Below are 18,192 nucleotides of genomic sequence, written 5' to 3' on the forward strand. Positions count from 1 at the left end.
ATGTTAAATTTAATTTTTAGCAGTATGTTAAGGCTACAGTCCTCAGTGTTCTGATGAGGAGGTACGTCAACTTCTAGTCTCTGGGTTTTATTTCTGGGTAAATATATTTTGGATTAGACTGTAAATCCGTTTCAAACAGAAGATAAGATTATTCACCAACAATTTTGAGTTGGGATGAATGCCAGCTTGGAGCAATTTAAGAGCTCCAAAGTTTCCCTATCTTTTTGCACTTTGGAACCACTGATATGGACATCATATATATATTTCCACGTAATGTCTGAAATGGTTTTACTGTGTTTTGAGGCATTTCTGGCAGGTGGATAAAATGAAGTTCCTGGTAAGTACATTTTCTTGCTTCATCAAAATAACATTTTTATTTATAGGGACACAATGCAAAAAATATTTTGCTCTTAACCCCCCAGAACGGAAAACAATAACGGAAAACAATAGAAAAAGTGACACAAATACTTTTATGGGGTGGGGAGGCATCAACTGTGGTGCAGAAAATAATATGATACCCAGATGTGCCTAAGCTTTTTGTCACCAAGAAGTCACATCTCTTTGGGTCTGTTAGTTATACAGGCAGGGTGTTTATTATATCTGTGGTCTCATGGTTATGCCTTTATTTCACTCATTCCTTTATATCCCCAAGAATATGGCAGGGGTAGTCAACCTGTGGTCCTCCAGATGTTCATGGACTACAATTCCCATGAGCCCCTGCCAGCAAACGCTGGCAGGGGCTCATGGGAATTGTAGTCCATGAACATCTGGAGGACCACAGGTTGACTACCCCTGCTCTATGGGGTAGGTCAGTCTAGCCCAGCATCCTGTTTGCAATGATAGCCAGCCAGATGTTTTCAGGAAGTTCGCAAGAGGAGCAATTTCTCTCCCCGTTGTCTGTTCCTGAGGGACAAAGAAATCATTCTTCTGCGAGAGTTGGATTTAGTTATCAAAACTACTAGTTGAGGATCAACCATGAGTTGCTCTAACACCCTTTAAAAACATTTATACGAAAAGAAAGGGTTTTTCATTGCTGAGAGAATTCGAGCCACGAAGCACGGAGAAGGATGTGATGTTTTTGTGGTCTTAAATGCTTCAGCTTCTGATAGGTCTCTTGAATGTTTCAGTTTCTGAAATGATTATGGAGTATTTTCTTGTCCTGGCTCCAATTTTAAAGAAGAGCTCATGAAGCTGACTTAAACCAGCCATCTTTACAAGTTATAATGGCATATATTTAATGGCATATAAAACAGATTGAAATATTCAAATATAGAAAGTATAAATATAACTGATATAAATAATAGTTAATAGGATAATTTGATAATAATGATAATATTTTAAAAGATTCACGCCATGACTTTTCGTTGACGCAACTTTTGTGGCACATTGAAAAAAATTGCCACGTCATCAATGGTATCAGGAATGCAGTTATTCAGAAGGAACAAAATCTTAGAGGCATCAGAAAGTCTATTTTGATTTACTAAAAAAGGATTAAAGTATTTAAAAAGAATTAAAATTACATTTTAATTCTGTCGACAGGGTACACATGATTATGTTTAATGCATGCTTTGGGTAATTCTCATGTTGCATTCAATGTGTGGTATAAACTACCCATTTTGCCCCTTGGTTTTTGTTGCAATGGGAGCACACACTATGTGTATGCATGTTCACTATAACATGTGGACAGGGCCACTAATTTAAACCATTAGTCTGTCTAGGCCACCAATCTAATTGGCAGCAACTATTTAGCATCACATATTATCTGGTCCTTTTAGCTAGAGATACCTGGGACTGAACCTGGAATCTTCCGTATGCAAAGCAGATACTCTATCACTGAACCAGGCGTGGTGAGCTGAAATCTGCACATCTCCCATAACATCCAGACCAATTCACCACACTAAAATCTCATTGTGATGACTACTATGTAATCTATGTAAACTGGTAATCTGAATTGTTATTTCTCATAGATATACATTGCAGATTAAAAAAAAAGAAAAGGACATATTTTTCACAGAAGGTGATCATTCAATGGATGTCATGCATGACCAGTCCAAACATGGACTTTTCATTTGACTTGTTGTGCATAATATCCATTTTCTGTTTCTGGCTGCTGGGTGGTTACTGTTTAAGACAAAAGAGTAGTCTAGGTGGGTCCTTGCCATGATAAATCAGAGACTTCCAATTCTTTCCGTCCCTTCAGTTTGCAAACCCAGGAACAGGTATTCTGCTTCTGTCTCTGGGACTCCTTCTCTAAAGCAGTGGAACTGGTTTCTCTTTCAGAAAGCCCTTGCTGCATTTTTTGGAGTTGTCCTATCTCGGTCTTTGGCCAGTGAAGTAAGTCACCATTTTTAAAAGTGGGAGGAAGGAGGGGGGCTGGACTGACCTCACATGTAGTTTTGGCAGTATTTTTATATGCTCCAGTGCCGAGTCTTCATAATGGCCTGATAATCACAAATGTAAAGCTTTTCCTGGCATGGATGTGAATGACAATCTTTGAAAAGCTGTTCCTGGGCTATTTGAAGCATTTTTCCTGCTTCAGTGGTTTGTAGGATTGCAAGCTCCAAGCTAGGAAATACTTGGAGATTTCAGTGGTGGAGCCTGAGAAGGGCTCAGTTTTTGGGGAGGGGAGAGACTTCAATGGGGTCCACCTTACAAAGTGACCATTTTCTCCAGATGAATTGACCTCTGTCACCTGAAGATCAGTAGTAATCCCAGGAGATCTCCAGCTACCACCTGGGAGTTGGCAAACCGAATGAACTGAAATATTGTTCTGCTCAGAAGGCATTCAGCCCAGATAAGGGGACCACCCAAGAATACATTGTGGTACCTACAGCAAAAAAAAAAAAAAAGCCAGAAAGGATGTCCTTCCTACACACTCTGTCTAATAAGAACCCACCAGCAAATTGTTCTGCACAGGAGATGGACAAGAAATGTACGGACAGGTCAGATCAGTTTGCATCTCTCAAGGCTGCCCTTATTGATGACCCGAAATCCAGTTCCTGAAGAGGTGGCCACTATGCCACACTTCTGCTTTCCCTACTGAGCGATCTTAATTCTGGTTGAAAGATGGCTGGAGAATCTGTTGCCTGCTCATGACCATGTTGGCCAGAAGGTTCCTGCCACGTAGCATAACTGCAAGGCTCTGTATGTCCAAGTCTTCATCGGGCTGCTAATTAGCCTGGAGGGGGGGGGATGGGGAAGTCCTTTTGCCTTAACAGAGGCTTAAGGTGGCGAAGTGGTCAGCTGAAGGTTTTCACGGCATGGAGGTAAACAGTACTGGGATATTTGGTTAATATAGCAGAGTTTGCTCAGTCATAGGAGCGTGATACTTAATGGAGTAAATACACCTCCCGAGAAGTATATTGCAAAGAAGGTAAACTTACATTAATAAGTGGATCCAGTTTGCATTTAGGTTGCAGTCAAAAGGAGAGGAAAAAAGCCTAATCGAAAGAGTAATTTCCTGTCACAAATGGCCAGCTAATCCAGCATTACGTGTGTGGAGTATAAGGACTTTATATCTACAGGAGAGACCTGCAGAAACATATGACCCCATGGAAGGCCATGGTAGTAAAAGGACATACAGAGAGCATGTGGAAGGGTCAGAAAAAGAAAGACATCCTATTCAAGGAGATAACTCCTATACATCTTTAGAACGGGGTAAATGCCAGGCATGTTGAGTCACTCACTCAAACACCAGTTATTTGCAGATCAAATTGATATTAGAAGGAAAAGTTTGAAGGACCAGTTTAAAAATTGACAGCTCTAATAGTCTTTTGTTGTCCTTCTAGATTTGAGTTTTGGATATCCCTGACCTAGCTACTCTTCATTTGCACAGGACAAAGAGAGGAAGGGAAAATCCCAGGAAGACAAGTTGGTTTCTGTCTCTCTCTCTTAAATGTCTTAGGGTTAAATAAATGTTTTCTTTTTCTTCCTATGAACGTTCACCTGCTGTGGTACAACCCCCCCCCCCGCCCAAGAAATGGCCAAAGATCACCTGCCTCCCAGTCATAGCAGAGTTTCATAGCTTTATGACATGTAACCCACCACGAGCCAACTTGGGAGTGGCAAGAAATAAATGTGATGATGATGATGATGATGATGATGATGATGATGATGATGATCTTTCCCCAACCTGCTAAGTCAGGGGACCCCCCACTGATTCATTCCCATCCTTCAGTTTGGCTTCCAGACAGACGATGTGAGCAACCAAAGAAATGTTGAAAGCAACACCCACCAAGCTGTGAATGTCAACCAGCAAGACCAGATTGCCACTATTCACAATTACCATGGGTGGAATGGATGGGATGCCATCTGGGACTACAGGAAGGCAAGGCAATACCCTTCAGTACCCAGTAATTACTTTTAGGACCACCACAGTCTTGGAATTTCAACTTCCAGCCTGGGGTTGACAGTGGCTTTGTTGTGTTGTGTTGCAAAGGGTCTTTTTGCTACCAGGCTGTTTCGTAAGAGGGCTTGTGTTGTGGCAGCAATGGATCTGAAGACATTCCCAAGGCTGGAGACACTCAGCAGTTTCAGAGGAAGCAAGGTAAGATGTCACTGGTCTGCAAAAACCAAGCAAACAAACAAATCAGGCAACTGAGCCAAGAAAACTTAGCAGCTTTGGAGTCTCCCTCTTCTCATCTCCCCTGAGGCCTGGGTCTCTATTCCTATCCTCATCTGTTGTGATGAGCAGTTGAACAACTGGATGCTAGACAGGCAGGAAAAGTTAGGTGGAGTCTCCATCTGGGAATCCCAGGGGATGGGCCAGAAAGTTCAGCACATCCAGGCTTCAGCAAACTGATGATGACTTTCTATTCGTGCTTTCACCTTTTCCTCCCCATTCCAGTTTGGAAGAAGGATCCCTTTGTCCTATGACTCAAGATTCTCAATTGGCAAGACCCATGTCAAAAACCTTGCCCAGTTCAGTCCTGAAATTGAGCAGCTGTGTAGGGGGATCCCCACTTATTCTGCTTACCAGGAACAAGGTAGGAATCATTTTTCAGCAAATGCATGGGAAGAAGCCAAGATGGCTAACCCATGGTTAATCATGGCATGTGGTTTGAAATCAGCAGTGGGAGGAGGAAGTGCCCTCACAGCCTCTCTAAATAGCACCCTTTCTGGGGAGCATTGGCACATCATGCTGCATGTGTCAGTGCATCTGGAGCTGATGGCACTTTGAAGGGGGAAGGCTTTACAATAGCTGAACATACAGCTTGGGTTTAAATTCCTTTAACCAGTTACATGTTCAACAAAACCTTGAAGACCAACAAAGATTTATTCAAGGCGTGAGCTTTCAAGTGCAAGCACTTTTCCTTATATGTTGTTATATTTGTATGCCTGCATGTGTTGAGCAGGGGGTTGGACTAGATGGCCTGTATGGCCCCTTCCAACTCTATGATTCTATGATTCTATGGCAAAAGGGGTCAATATCATAATATACCCTCTGACCTCCTTTAACCTACATCCTACAAGGCAGACCTGGCTCTGCAGAGCTGAACTAGCAGCACATTTCTTGAACTGCCAATAGCCTTTTTCAGATGTTACAGGCACACATGTCAAGATCCCAGCAACTGCACATATTGGAAGGGCTCACTACTACCATTCTCCTGATTAGGGATGTGAGTCCCCTGGTGGGACCTGGAGATCCCCAGAAATTAGAGGTCATCTCCATACTAAACAGTTCCTCTGGGGAAAACGGCTGCTTTGGAGGCCAGATTCCATAGCATTATATATCACTTAAATGTCTCCCCACCCCAAATCCTGCCCTCTCCCTCCCAAAGTCTCCAGGTATTTCCCAGCCCAGAGCTGGCAACTTTACCCCTGACCTATGCAGTTGCCATGTTGTCTGAACAGGGCGACGCGTGTATTTTGCAAGCACGCACAGCTTCAGCACAAGCAAGCTGACCAATAGATTTTTCAGGATTCTTATTTGTGCATGCCGAAGTTATATGTGCATGTGATGTGACCCCAGTTTAAACTTCATGGCAACATTACATATTGGGAGCATTTAAGGTAGCGTCAACATGCATGGTTGCTGAGTTGCTTGTTAGAGTGGATGTAACTTCTGAAAAGAGTTCCTGTTTCTCTCCAAAGGAGACCTGGACATTGTTGTCCTGTAGAAAGGGAAAGTATTGCTAGTAAAGAAATCATAGAACCATACAAAAATACAGTTCCCGGGATTCTTTGGGGGCAACCATGAGAGCTCAGGTGGTTCCAAAGCAATTTCAGTGTGTTGTATAGACATGTGGTCTGATCCGGCCTTGTAAGCAGTGCAGGATATAGCCTGCTAGGGACATGGGACAGGCCAATTCCTTGAGCTTAGCAGTCGACTGTGCATTTGCTTTTTGGATCCTGATTTTTTCCCCCTTTACAGGAGCAAATCTTCCGGCATTGAATCCAGGTTGTACAAATGTTGGAGTCCTGAACTTATTTGGCATCTATCTGTGTGGTAATATTTCCAACTGCTAAGACTGCCACAACTTCGTGAGCCCTCGGTTTCACCGTCCTTCTCCTCAGAATAGTCTTGCTAATTCATCATTTGATTTTCCTAGTTAAATGTCCTTCCTGACTGCCAACTGCTAAAGAATAATAAAAAAAGCTTTCATGTGTGAACGCTTCATGATGTTTATGTCCTTGGAGTTTTAGGTAAGGTTCCCTAGTGGGCAAAATGACACAGCTTGTTTGATGTAGCTGGGGGGAGGTTTAAGGAAGCAGGCTTTCCACTCAGGTGGAAATGTAGAAGACATTTCAGGGGGTGACAGCCCTAGACCAGTTTTATATCTGACAAACACCTTCAAGCACATTTTATCCATTTATGTACTGGAACTTCACTGCCACAGCTCCCATTCAGGAGTACAAATTGGGGGTGGATGAGGTGCACCAGGCCAAATGCTCCCCCATGTGGGTGTGGGAAGAAGTGGAGCAACCTGCCATGACTAAAACTCCAGCCTGCAGCCCAGCATGGAACCTCCAGTGCGTAAACGGTCCTTGACAGCATTTCCCATCTTTGAAGATGGCTAATTCATCAATCCCACAGTGTTCCCATGTAGATATGTGCCCAAGATTGCAGCAACCCTGTAGGATTTTCAAGACAAGAGAGGAACAGGGGTGGTTTTGCCATTGCTTGCGTCTGCCTAGCAATTCAGGCTAGCATGAGCTATCCAAGTCAGGGTGCTCAGGATGTTACAGATGAGAAACACAACAAGACGTATTCACTGGAATACTTAGGTGGCATGACTCCCTGTCTGAAGTCCCCAAAGGGTTCCAACACCACAGACTAACCAAACGAAGAAGAAGAAGAAGAAGAAGAAGAAGAAGAAGAAGAAGAAGAAGAAGAAGAAGAAGAAGAGTTGGTTCTTATGTGCCGCTTTTCCTTACCCGAAGGAGGCTCAAAGCGGCTTACAGTCGCCTTCCCATTCCTCTCCCCACAACAGACACCCTGTGGGGTGGGAGATGCTGAGAGAGCCCTGATATCACTGCCCGGTCAGAACAGTTTTATCAGTGCCGTGGCGAGCCCAAGGTCACCCAGCTGGCTGCATGTGGGGGAGGGCAGAATCGAACCCGGCATGCCAGATTAGAAGTCCGCACTCCTAACCACTACACCAAACTGGCTCTCACCAAACAAAACACATACAAGTAACATCTCTTAATTTGTACTTTGCTGTCTGTGACAACATGGGGGCTGAAACCTAATAGCATCACCAAAACAGAGGGCTCCTGCTGTGTGACTGGAGAAAATTCTGGAGGGAGAGCTTTTCCTGTTGCCATAGCTCCACGTAGGAAAAAAATTCTCTGCATTTCCCCACGCTTGTTGAATTTGTGAAGGCGGCCATCCCTTCCTGAAAGAGAAGCACTGGGGCTAAAACCAAGTCCTGATCATAGACATGGAGCACCTAGTTCCTTACTCATGTGCCATCAGGCCTATGGTTGAGGTCCCCACATAAAAGACAAACATCTGAACACCCCTTCAGTTACCAAAACGGAAGCACTTTATTATCCCCTCCCTCTGGAGAGAAGGCAGTGAGTTCCTTTGGGATTTAATGGCATTTTGATTATTTTAAATGCTTAAGATGTGTTGATCTTGCTTATGATGCACTAAAAGTCCCCCCTGAGAAAGGACAGTATATACATTTGAAAATAAATAAATAAAAGGCATTCTTAGCATAATTGCAGGGACTCTCTTCTTGGGTGTTATATTGCAAGTGCCACAGCTCAGGCAGGCACTCAACATGGGTTTCAGGGCAAAACCCTTGGATATTGGGGCTGAAATGTGGTTCTGTTGATAGCAACACATGCTATCATAGTCATGGTATCGTACAATGTAAAATGGGGAAGGAATTATCACCCCTAGGTTACAGATGCATCTTCAGTGGGCACAGATGGCCCACAGATATCTTTTCCGATGAGCAGCAATGGCTTTTCCCATGAGCAGCGATGGCAGGGGCTCCTGGGAATTGTAGTCCATGGACATCTGGAGGGCCGCAGTTTGACTACCCCTGCTCTAGAGTCAAACCATTTGTGATCTGGAATGAAGCCAGCAAAGGGACAAGAACCTCTCTTTTATACTTGGTGCAGTTCTAAATACTCACTTCTGAGCGACCGGATGCTTGCCCTGCACATCCCTTCCCCATGTTCAGCTTCTGAAAAGAGACAGATCCCACCGCCCAGATGCCATGAGTCTGCTGCATGTCCTTCATGGAGAGACTGATCCTATTTAAAGGTCGCTATCCCTGGAACTTGCAGCTGCTCAAGAACGTTGGGAGCTATGAAGTAAGTGTTTTTCCTTCTTTGGTCCAAAGCACTCTCAAAATTTAAACACACACACACACATGCAAGAGACTTGGGAAGTAGATCTTTATTAGTAGCCATTGGATTTGAAGTATTGAAATGAAATGCAAGAGAGCTTGAGAAGCTTGAAAATTGAGATCATTTCCCAAATTCACAATGAGGTGGAAAGTTTCTTGGTTGGGAAGAGACGCAGCAAATGACGTCCTGATCGGCTCACGTTACAGGTTGATATCGCCACAGATTGAAATGCCCAAAATGCCAAGGATACCTGCTTTGACACATCCTCCAGCACCTGGCGCTTCTAGATGAGACACAGGAAACATAAATGGATTATTCATACATGCACACATTAAAACACACTTCAGACTCAAGATTTAAGCTGTTGTTTCATCACAGACAGAACTTTCATCCACGTGTGGTGGACACGTAAAAAGCAAAAAGATATTGGAATGAAATACATGCAGAAATGCAGAATATATTAAAATTCGGTTGCCCCATGGAAGCCAAGCATATACTACTAGGTATAATCATTTGCCAAATATTTTGGAAAAGATATTAAAATACAAGGTGACAGCAGCTGGAATTATCTATGCAGAAACAATCATTTTCTCCAGGTGAACTGGTCTTTGTCATCTGGAGATTGAGTTGTAATGGAAGGAGATCTTCAGCTGTCACCTGGAGGCTGGCAACTCTAGGTCAGATAGTATCACCTTTAATAACCTCTTTCCCTTCCCATCCTTTTCTCTTTCCTCATCCCCACTCCATTCTCAGTTTTGTGTGTATGTGTTTATTGGGAGAGAAAGGGTAGTTTCACTCTTAATTTTACTCGTGTTGTCATATTTGTGGTTTTAAATGTCTGCAATTTTAGTCTGCCTCTGGTTGTGTGTCTGAGTGCCAGTAAATAAATCTACTGACAAGGAACATCCATATAAGGGGCGAGAATCCTTGTTCCCTGACCCCTCCCTCCTCCCCTCCACCCCCTCTCCTTACCTGGTGGTGGGTCTTGCTTGCCTGGCCTTGCCCCTTCCTGTCTCCCAAGGCTGGCCCCATTCTCCAAAGGGTGGGAGCAGCCTTGAAGGCATAGCATGGGTGGGGCCAGCTCAGCAGGACACAGCTCTGCCCCCACCAGTCTCCTGAGGCTGCCACCACTCTCTGGAGGGCAGGAGTGGCCTTGGAAGACTGGCAGCGGTGATGCCAGAGCATTAAACACATCTCACTGCTCTAGTGCTGCTGCCCATCTACTGGCGCGGTCCCTGGGGGCGGGACTACGGACATCATGTCCATAGACTTCCACTAGGGGGACTGCACCAGTAGATGTTCCACATCAATACATGTTTCATTTTGTTTGAATCAATTGGTTTCTGTTACTATTTCTCTTGGGAATCTCTCAAGGAATAAAACTTCATATCCACTGACAAAAAATCCTTTGTTCATCTGGCTGGAGACCCTAGAACAAGCTAATTTCCCCTCTGGGTCCAGTTTGGCTTATATCAGTTGCCTCAGCCTGCTTTTGATATGGTAAGAAATCAGCCAGTGACCCGAAACAGTTTTTAACCCTCCAGAAAGCATGGACTTCAATGGGTGTCCTTTCTTCTTGGAAGTCTATCTCTATGGAATACATCCTTCCCTCTATTCCACCCTGTGTACGTGGCCATTGGCCCACTGCATTTACAAACTTCCAGAAGTTTGGGTTGATAGCTTGCAGCTAAAATTAAAAATAGTGGAGGTTGGGCAATGTGATTAACTTCTTATGAGCATTACAATGGTGACTTACGGAAATAGTGGTTAAAAATATTAGAGGCTGTGCATGTCTCATAAAGCAATGCTGCCTGATTCATTGTTAGTCCTGCATAGTAACTGTTCCAGCAAATCTGCTATTCTAGGCAGCAGGGTTGTTTAGCTAGATCCAAATTTCCATCATACTTCAGCAATAAGTAATAGAGGAAAGGCTCCGTTGTAAATAGAGGAGCCTCTGGGCTCTTCATACTCACTTTCAACTCTTTCAACTTTGTAAACAGGCACACCACTGCAGAGCTTCTCAATTGAGCTTCCAAAGACAAGCCACTCCTTGATTTCTCCGAAGAATGAATGACTGGGTACATATTTCACCCATATATTTTTGGGGGAGAACATCTTTTTAAACATCTGAAAGAAGAACAGGTTAAAAAGGGAAATTATGAGGATTTTTTCCCCCAGCATCTCTGGACCCATTGAAACTGGGATGGTGGCAGGGATTTTGAATAGATTCCCTTGCATGTATTCTTCCTGCCTTTTATCCTCCCCCAAACCCAGAAGACAGATATTGTGTTTGTTAGCCTCCAGCCAGACAAACCAGGAATTCATTTGGTTCCTGAAGATTATTTTCTGTCACCCGCAAAGAAGTGGTTGTCATCCTGTATCTCATGCAACATATTGTCTGAATCTACTTCCAGTATTCTCACAGTGGGCCATGTTTGGAGGAGGAAGGAGTTTGATTTGGGTTTAGGCTCAAAGACTTCCCCCTAGCAGTCCTGATCCTGGGTCTTCAGTTCCTTCCCAGTGATCCAAGGCCCTTATATCAGTGTCACCTGTTCAAGCTACATTTGTGGGTACAGTAAAGTTCTGTTGTGTGGCAGCAAATCTGGATCTGAGATTCAGTCCTGACTTTGGGAGGGTTCTGGTCTAAATTGCAACTAAATCTTTTCCTGTCTGCTATGGCTGCTAATAACCCATCTGCATCAGCCCAGTATCCAGACATCGACTGCCTGGCAGGCACCAACATGGGACGTATTTACATCACCGATATCAACAAGAAAACAGGAAACTGTAATGCCGGGATGGAAGGCTATAGAAATCCAGCAGAATTCACAGCATTCTTTAAAAATTACATTTCCCAGAATTCTTTTGTGGCAGCTATGAGTTAACGGTATAAGATCAAAATATGTCTGCAATATGCCCTTATAGGTTTCTCAACCCTGCCCCGCCCAGCAGTTACCTGTTTCTCATAAGCAAGACGTCCAATCAACTCCAGCTCTGGAATGTAGCCTTTTTCCATCTGGTACACAAAGCAGGCACGGCGAGAAAACAATCTCGTGGCAATGTATCCCTGTCATTTACAAAAGCAGGAAATAGCTGAGCAGGGGTAGGCAACAGTGAAATCTTGAAATCTGTCCCTGGTACAGTTCCTCACCCTGCCATTGTTTGCTGAGGCAGGAATAAATATGGGTTCTAGTGGCATGAAGGCTGAATGAAAGGAGTATGCTGGGAAGATAAAAGTGGGTGGCACAAAAATGTCAAAACCCAGTGCAATTTTGTAAGAAATGTTGATGCCTTTTTGAGTGTCATGTAACTAATTGTTGCTAGTCAAACATTCGCTTACAAATGCTATTTCTTGTGTAGCACCCCCCCCCCAAAAAAAGCCTCTCCATTGCTTACAGCCTACATATGAGCTCAATAAATAGTGTTTATGGGTAATGCTAAAATCAGATTCATATACAATCTCAACATAGTAAAATTAAGCTTTGTTGCAATGTCTGTTTGACAGACAGCTGGATCCGTCTAGGTACGATTCACAATGGACTCCAAAGAGTCGGCATAAACAGAGATAATTGTAAAGAGAGGCTGATCTTTAGTTAACTTACGTGTTTGTAATCAAAAATCGTATCGGAAGAGCATGTTCCGCTGTATATATGGATATTGGCTACTTGATTCTCATTATCGATGGACACTGTTTGCTGGGTATATTCACCAGTGTCGTCGGGGATGCTGTAAATCTGTGAATAAAAAAAAGACACACTATTTTATTTTCTATGCTTCTTCCCAGAAATTGAGCACAAAGAAAGTGTGTTGCCTGTCACAACTGCACAGCACAGCGAAGCCACCAGAGTCCCATTAGAGTCAGTGGGACTGTCTTAAGGCTGTGGGTCAACTTTTATTTTATTTATTTATGAATGCCACTCTCCGCCATGCTGACCTGAGGCGGTTTACAGATAACACATAAAGCAGTATAAAATAATACATTATTGGCAGCACAATCCCATTTGTTCCCTCCCAGCCCACAGCTCAGTCCCCGTTCAAACCACCTACTAGATTCCAGTGATGTCTGTCTGCCCAGATGGACGGGGATCTAGGGGGCTTCTAGAGGAGGGACCAAGATCTTCCTTAGCCAGCCTCAACTAAATCCCTGGCAGAAGAGCTCTGTCTTACAGGCCAGGTGCAACTGTGGTACCTCTGTCAGGTGCTTCAGCTCTTCTGGGAGCTCATTCCACCAGGCTGGGGCCAGAACCAAAAACACCCTGGTCCTGGTTGAGGCTAGGCATGCTTCCCAGAGACCGGGGACCACCAGCAAACTCAAACCTGCAGAGCAAAGTGCCCTGTGAAGGGCATAAGGAGACAAGCGGTCCCTCGGATACACTCGGATACACATACCAAAGCCTTGAACTTGATCTGGTACACAATTGGCAACCAATGCAGCTGCCTCAGTGCAGGCTGGATGTGGGTCCTCCAAGATGGTCTCGTGAGGCCCCTAGCAACTGCATTTTGCACCAACTGTAATTACCAGGTCAAAGACAAGGGAAGGCCAACATAGCGCAAGTTACAGAAGTCTAGTCTGGAAGTGACCATTGCATGGATCACTTTGGAAGAAGATCTAGAGATAAAGGAGATGTAACTCTTGTAACTAACTCCATGTCTCTCCTTAGTGGCAGTGATCCAAGAAGCCTGGGGCATGTGAAAATGCAGAACAGATTCAGAAAAATGTGGGAAACTGTAGCATGTGCAAATTGTAATCCTGTGTTTCCGTAGCTTCTAATAACTGAATTATACTTCCTTTGTAAATGTAAAACTTTGTGGGCACATTGCATTCTTATGCTTTAAGAGAGCATGCAGGAATTCTCCATCCTCACAGGAGCCATCCAACTCCTTATACTTCTGCCTGCCGTAGATCTGGGATTTCCTCTTCTGAAGGAGGCAAGCCCAGAACAGTAACTCATCCAGAGATACACCAGGAAAAGTCATTCTTCTGACGAATTTCTGCATGTGAAGTAGAACCAAGCTACCCAAAGAAGATATGTGGCAAAATAATCTGCAACCTCCCAATAGTGGTTGATTGGGAAAAGAAAGGCAAGAGCAGTTTCATCATGCAAAAATATAGCAGGCAATTTTCTTTGGGCTAATAGGAGCTTCCACACGTATGCCCTGGTGCAAAGTCTGGAAATTTCTGTTTTAATAAAATGTGGAAGCGCATTCTTGTTCTTTCACAGTTTCGGTGATGCTGTGGAGACAGCCTGCTGGCTTTCTTGGACCTTGTGCCCTCTCTCTTGCTTGTCTACCCATTGCCCACTATTTTCCCCTCAGATATACAAAACAGAACATAAATTTCATAATTTGCTTACCTTGAAAGATGCCAAAGCCGGACACCAGAATACCCCCAGAACAGCAACTAGTACCAGCTGGAAAAGAAGGAAAATGGCCGAGTTATTATTCCAACAGAACTCTGGACCACAATCACCTTTTTTTTTTATGGGGCTCTTCTAAATTTATGCTACACTCTGACTCCACCTGGCCTCGGGTTACCATCTCAGGTTGCCAACCTCCAGGTGTGGCCTGGAGTCCTCCTGTAATTACAACTGATCTTTATACTAAGGAGGAGAGTTCCTCTGCAGGAAATGGCAGTTTCATCACATCCCTGCTGAGCTCTCTCCCATGACAACACTCTGACATCTTCAGGAGTTTCCCAAGCCAGAGCAGGCAACTGGAAAACAGCCTACACCAATCTCCTGTTCTGCTGGTGAATGTGGAAAACTCCTTGCAGGCAATTGGGTCCATGTAGCTTGCTGGTCTCTGCAGAGATCTGAGGCACAGAATAGTAGGTGGGGCAAATTGGACCTTTAATTTACCAGACAAGTTTCTAGTGGGCCACTGCCCTGGGAACTTGCTAGCAGTAGGGCTGCCAGCTCTGGGTTGGGAAATAACTGAAAATTTTGGGAATGGAGACAAAGGTGGGTGGGCTCGGGGGGCAGGGAAGGACCTCAGTGGAGTATAAAGTTATGGAGTCCACTGTCCAAAGCAGCTGTTTTCTCCATGGGAACTGATCTCTGTCACCTGGAGAGAAACTACAACCCCAGGGGATCCCCAAGTCCCACTTGGGGCCTGGCAACCCTAGGTAGCAGTTAAACCAAGTGTCATTGGCATGATTAGAGAACCACATGGACCATTCCGCTCTGACTTGGCCAGCAGCAATATCAACTGTGGTAGGCACATCAAAGAGGTGCATCAAAGAAGCTCATCAAAGATGTGCATTGCACATTTTTCACTGGTTTAAGAATTTGCACTATGCTTAGAATTGGTGGCTTTTTTTTTTAAGTTGCATGATAAACATTTATGCCTTTTCTCTCTTGTTTTTCTACCTTCTGCAAATTTTACAATATGAATTAGTAGCATTAATACATTCCTCTGGAAATTAACACCCCACCCTAAATAATGTACCGATTTCAAACCAAATAGGCCCTGTCACAAAATGGCAAGGCCAGGCAGTCAATATGGGGTGCCAGCAAGGGTAGAAAAGTGGGAATCTGGCTGGTTCTGAGCCACAAGTTATAATCCATCAACCAATTGTGCATGAGCATTTCTGTGTCTGAGTGCAGCTGCTGTTGACTTCAGGGAGGTTCGTGCAAGAGAATTTGCTGGCAGATTGTGCTCTGTGTCAACATAGGGGATTTTATATCTCAGGAACCAAACTGTTTGGGGCTGATCTTGTATCAAGATCACAGAGTATGTTCCTGCTGTTATTTAACTATCCTAAAAAATACATGCTGTAGTTACAGAAATAAGTCCAGGCTAAAAACAGCCTAATACTCCCCCGGTGAGAAGACCTCCCTGCTCCTGGGAATCTAAAGGCATGTATATTTTGGCAAGGAAAACTGGCTTCTGTCCTCTTATTATACTAAATGAATGATGGCATTTGATTTATCTAAAAGAGTTCTCCCTCTTACAGAGACAATCCACAAATATCTCTAAAGACATTCAATTTTTTTGTTGTTAAAGGAAAGGAATGTGTCAAATATACTCACAAGCCTGGTCATTTTTCCTCAGATAAGAGCGAGAGGCTAATAAGAAGCAAATGGAATAAAATTATGGAGACTTCGGGTTTTTATATCTTGCCTGTAGGTGTGGGAAACACTTCCCAGAAATACGCCTTGTGAACTCAGCGATTCCATATCTGTGGGACACACCACAGTAAACGGCTTTATCTGAATTTTAGCCTGCGTGGATAGCCAGGCCCTGATACTTCCAGAGCTCATTAGCAAGCCATGAAAAATTCCAGATTGGTCATTTGGCAAATATCAGTTAACTCCTTCAGGTTGTTTCTGGGTCCTATGTGGTTTCGGGAACACCAGTGACATTTCTGGTTTTGTAGCAGCAATAAGGACAGGTACATTTGGAAAAAGGACTCCAGAATCCCTGAGCTGGTGGGCCCCAAGCTCAGCCTGTAGGGCAGAAACAGGCCAACTGCAGGCTAAGGGCTGGGGGCCACTTCCGGCTCTCAAGCTGCTTAACAATTTGTCAGGGGCATCAGTCTGCTAGGGGGCAGATCCTGAACAACAGCTCAGGAGCCATGAGGAGTGGCTGAGAGAGCCACGTATGTGTCTTGGGCCATTCTTGATGTCTCCAGAATTGGACACTGCAGTGTCAGCAGCCAGTGCTGGAAAAATCAGCATCCGATTTAAATCCCTCAAAATTATGCCATCAGGCAGCCCTTTGGCGTTGTGGAGCAAAAGGATCCTGCTTCCTAAATTACCTTGGCCATAATCCACAAGGGAGCTTTTAAACAATTGATTTCCTTTTAGAAAGTATCCCCCCAACGTAGTCTTGAAGATTAACAGCAAGAGGTAATATGTATACTATGACATTTATAAAGTGGCTATGGAGTATTCTAAGCATTTGCACACAAAATGTTGTAGTGCCTATATGACAGATGCCTATATGACAGATCAGGATTAGCATCCCACTCTAAAGGAGGGGTTGGCCAAAGATGGCCTCATGAATTCATGGTGGAGGCAAGATTTAAACCAAATGTGCAGTTCAGTAGCATATTTACATCATGAATGGATGTTGGAGAAAGGGGGACCCATCTTGCTTCCCTCTGGAGTCAATATTACTAAACTGCTCAAGAATCTGTTTAACATTTTTAGGGTCACCCTCTCCCCTTCATACAGCATACAGGTGAGCCAAAGTCACGCGTGTTGACTTTTTGTAAATTGCCAGTGTGTTTCATTCACAAGTGCAAAAAACCCCCAACAAACAATTCTTCCTGCAAGATTGGAGGGAAATGCAGTAAATCATAGAATCATAAAACCATAGAATTGGAAGAGGCCATACAGGCCTTCAACCCCCAGCTTAATGCAGGTCCAACCTAAAGCATCCATGATCATTATCTCTCCAGCCCCTGCTTAAAGACTGCCAGTGGGGGGGGGGGGAGCTTACCACCTCCTTATTTTTATTTATTTATTATATTTCTAAACCGCCCTCCCCGGAGGCAGCCAGAACTACTCTGACTGTGATTCTCTCTCCCCCCCCCATATCTAGCTGATATCTGTTCATACAGTCAGATGGATTGGGATCTGCTGTTCAGATGGCAACATTTGGTTTAATTTTCCTCAATCCTAGGGCTTGATTTCCAGCTGTTGCAAATGCCCAATATATTTTACACATAAAGGTTATATTTGCATGGGAACCACGTTCTACCCCTCTCTTTGTGACTTTCCTAACCCTTTGAGGAAGAAAGTGCTTTGATTGCTGGTCTCTGGAGCTACAATGTTTGCATTGCTCTGCAACTTGCTATGAAAAACTGGAGTCAGTTTCAGCAACTGGAATAGTGGGGATCTAAACAGTGCAAGCCTCAACAGAATTAGACTCCTCTGACATCAGATCAAGTCAACAAGATGAGAAGGGTGAAATTCTGCTTAGAATTATAAGGTAAAAGTGCCTTCAGCTGAGGCATCTTCCATCCTGCACTGTCTAGTCTGATGAATGCCCCATAGCGACCCATGACTTTGAACTGCCTCTCACTTGTAATTGTGAGAAAAAGCGGCGAAGACTTCGCTGAAGCAGACATGGACGCGGCGGAGGAGCGGGCAGCAAGAAGACACGTGGGGGGGAGGTCTTATGGCGGCGGGGAGGGCGGCGCTGCGCGAGAGCGTCAGGCCCCAGCATTGGCGCCTGGGCGTGGGCTTAGGGGCGCCACGTGGAGGAGCCCTGCCTCTTGGCGCCAGGCAATGCCCAAGCAGCTTGTCTGCTCGCGGCATCGGGCGTCGCTAGGCCAGGGAAGTGCCTGGGTTCTGGCCTGACTCCCTTGCCCAGAGTGGGCCTGGCGGCGGAGCTGGAGACCAGCGGTCTTCTGCCTAAGGGAACTCTCCTTCGGCGCCG

At 44.4% G+C, this 18,192-nt stretch overlaps 2 protein-coding genes across 3 annotated transcripts; one reads left to right on the top strand and one right to left on the bottom strand.

Annotated features, from left to right (window-relative positions):
* The first annotated feature begins 235 nt into the window (after nucleotides 1-235).
* LOC143821764 (gastrokine-1-like) lies at nucleotides 236-6,608 on the top strand. Of its 2 annotated transcripts, none has more exons than XM_077306112.1 (6): nucleotides 236-337; nucleotides 2,281-2,334; nucleotides 4,178-4,327; nucleotides 4,439-4,546; nucleotides 4,847-4,985; nucleotides 6,374-6,608. In XM_077306112.1, exons 1-6 carry the CDS (start codon nucleotides 326-328, stop codon nucleotides 6,466-6,468), a joined length of 558 nt encoding a protein of 185 aa, XP_077162227.1. In that variant the 5' UTR covers nucleotides 236-325; the 3' UTR covers nucleotides 6,469-6,608. The 2 variants fall into 2 exon arrangements, with proteins under 2 accessions (XP_077162227.1, XP_077162226.1); XM_077306111.1 differs by lacking the exon at nucleotides 236-337 and adding an exon at nucleotides 1,781-1,847.
* A 2,228-nt stretch (nucleotides 6,609-8,836) lies between these two features.
* Nucleotides 8,837-15,955, bottom strand: GKN2 (gastrokine 2). The gene is made up of 6 exons (XM_077306271.1): nucleotides 15,837-15,955; nucleotides 14,160-14,216; nucleotides 12,408-12,539; nucleotides 11,762-11,872; nucleotides 10,779-10,932; nucleotides 8,837-9,088 (listed from the first exon to the last, which is right to left on the bottom strand). The coding sequence occupies exons 1-6, from the start codon at nucleotides 15,846-15,848 to the stop codon at nucleotides 9,006-9,008; spliced, it is 549 nt and encodes a 182-aa protein (XP_077162386.1). The 5' UTR covers nucleotides 15,849-15,955; the 3' UTR covers nucleotides 8,837-9,005.
* Nucleotides 15,956-18,192: the final 2,237 nt, after the last annotated feature.

Source organism: Paroedura picta, chromosome 12 (assembly GCF_049243985.1).
Source record: "Paroedura picta isolate Pp20150507F chromosome 12, Ppicta_v3.0, whole genome shotgun sequence".
NCBI lineage: Eukaryota > Metazoa > Chordata > Lepidosauria > Squamata > Gekkonidae > Paroedura > Paroedura picta.

Coding starts and splice junctions, on each gene's coding strand:
- LOC143821764 (XM_077306111.1), top strand. CDS start 1,812: ATGCAAAGCAGATACTCTATCACTGAACCAGGCGTG. Junction 1,848..2,280: donor CTATCACTGAACCAGGCGTG/GTGAGCTGAAAT, acceptor TTTCTCTTTCAG/AAAGCCCTTGCTGCATTTTT. Junction 4,547..4,846: donor GCAGTTTCAGAGGAAGCAAG/GTAAGATGTCAC, acceptor TCCCCATTCCAG/TTTGGAAGAAGGATCCCTTT.
- GKN2 (XM_077306271.1), bottom strand. Junction 10,933..11,761: donor GTCTTGCTTATGAGAAACAG/GTAACTGCTGGG, acceptor TTCTTCTTTCAG/ATGTTTAAAAAGATGTTCTC. Junction 9,089..10,778: donor CAAAGTTGAAAGAGTTGAAA/GTGAGTATGAAG, acceptor TGTCTCATCTAG/AAGCGCCAGGTGCTGGAGGA.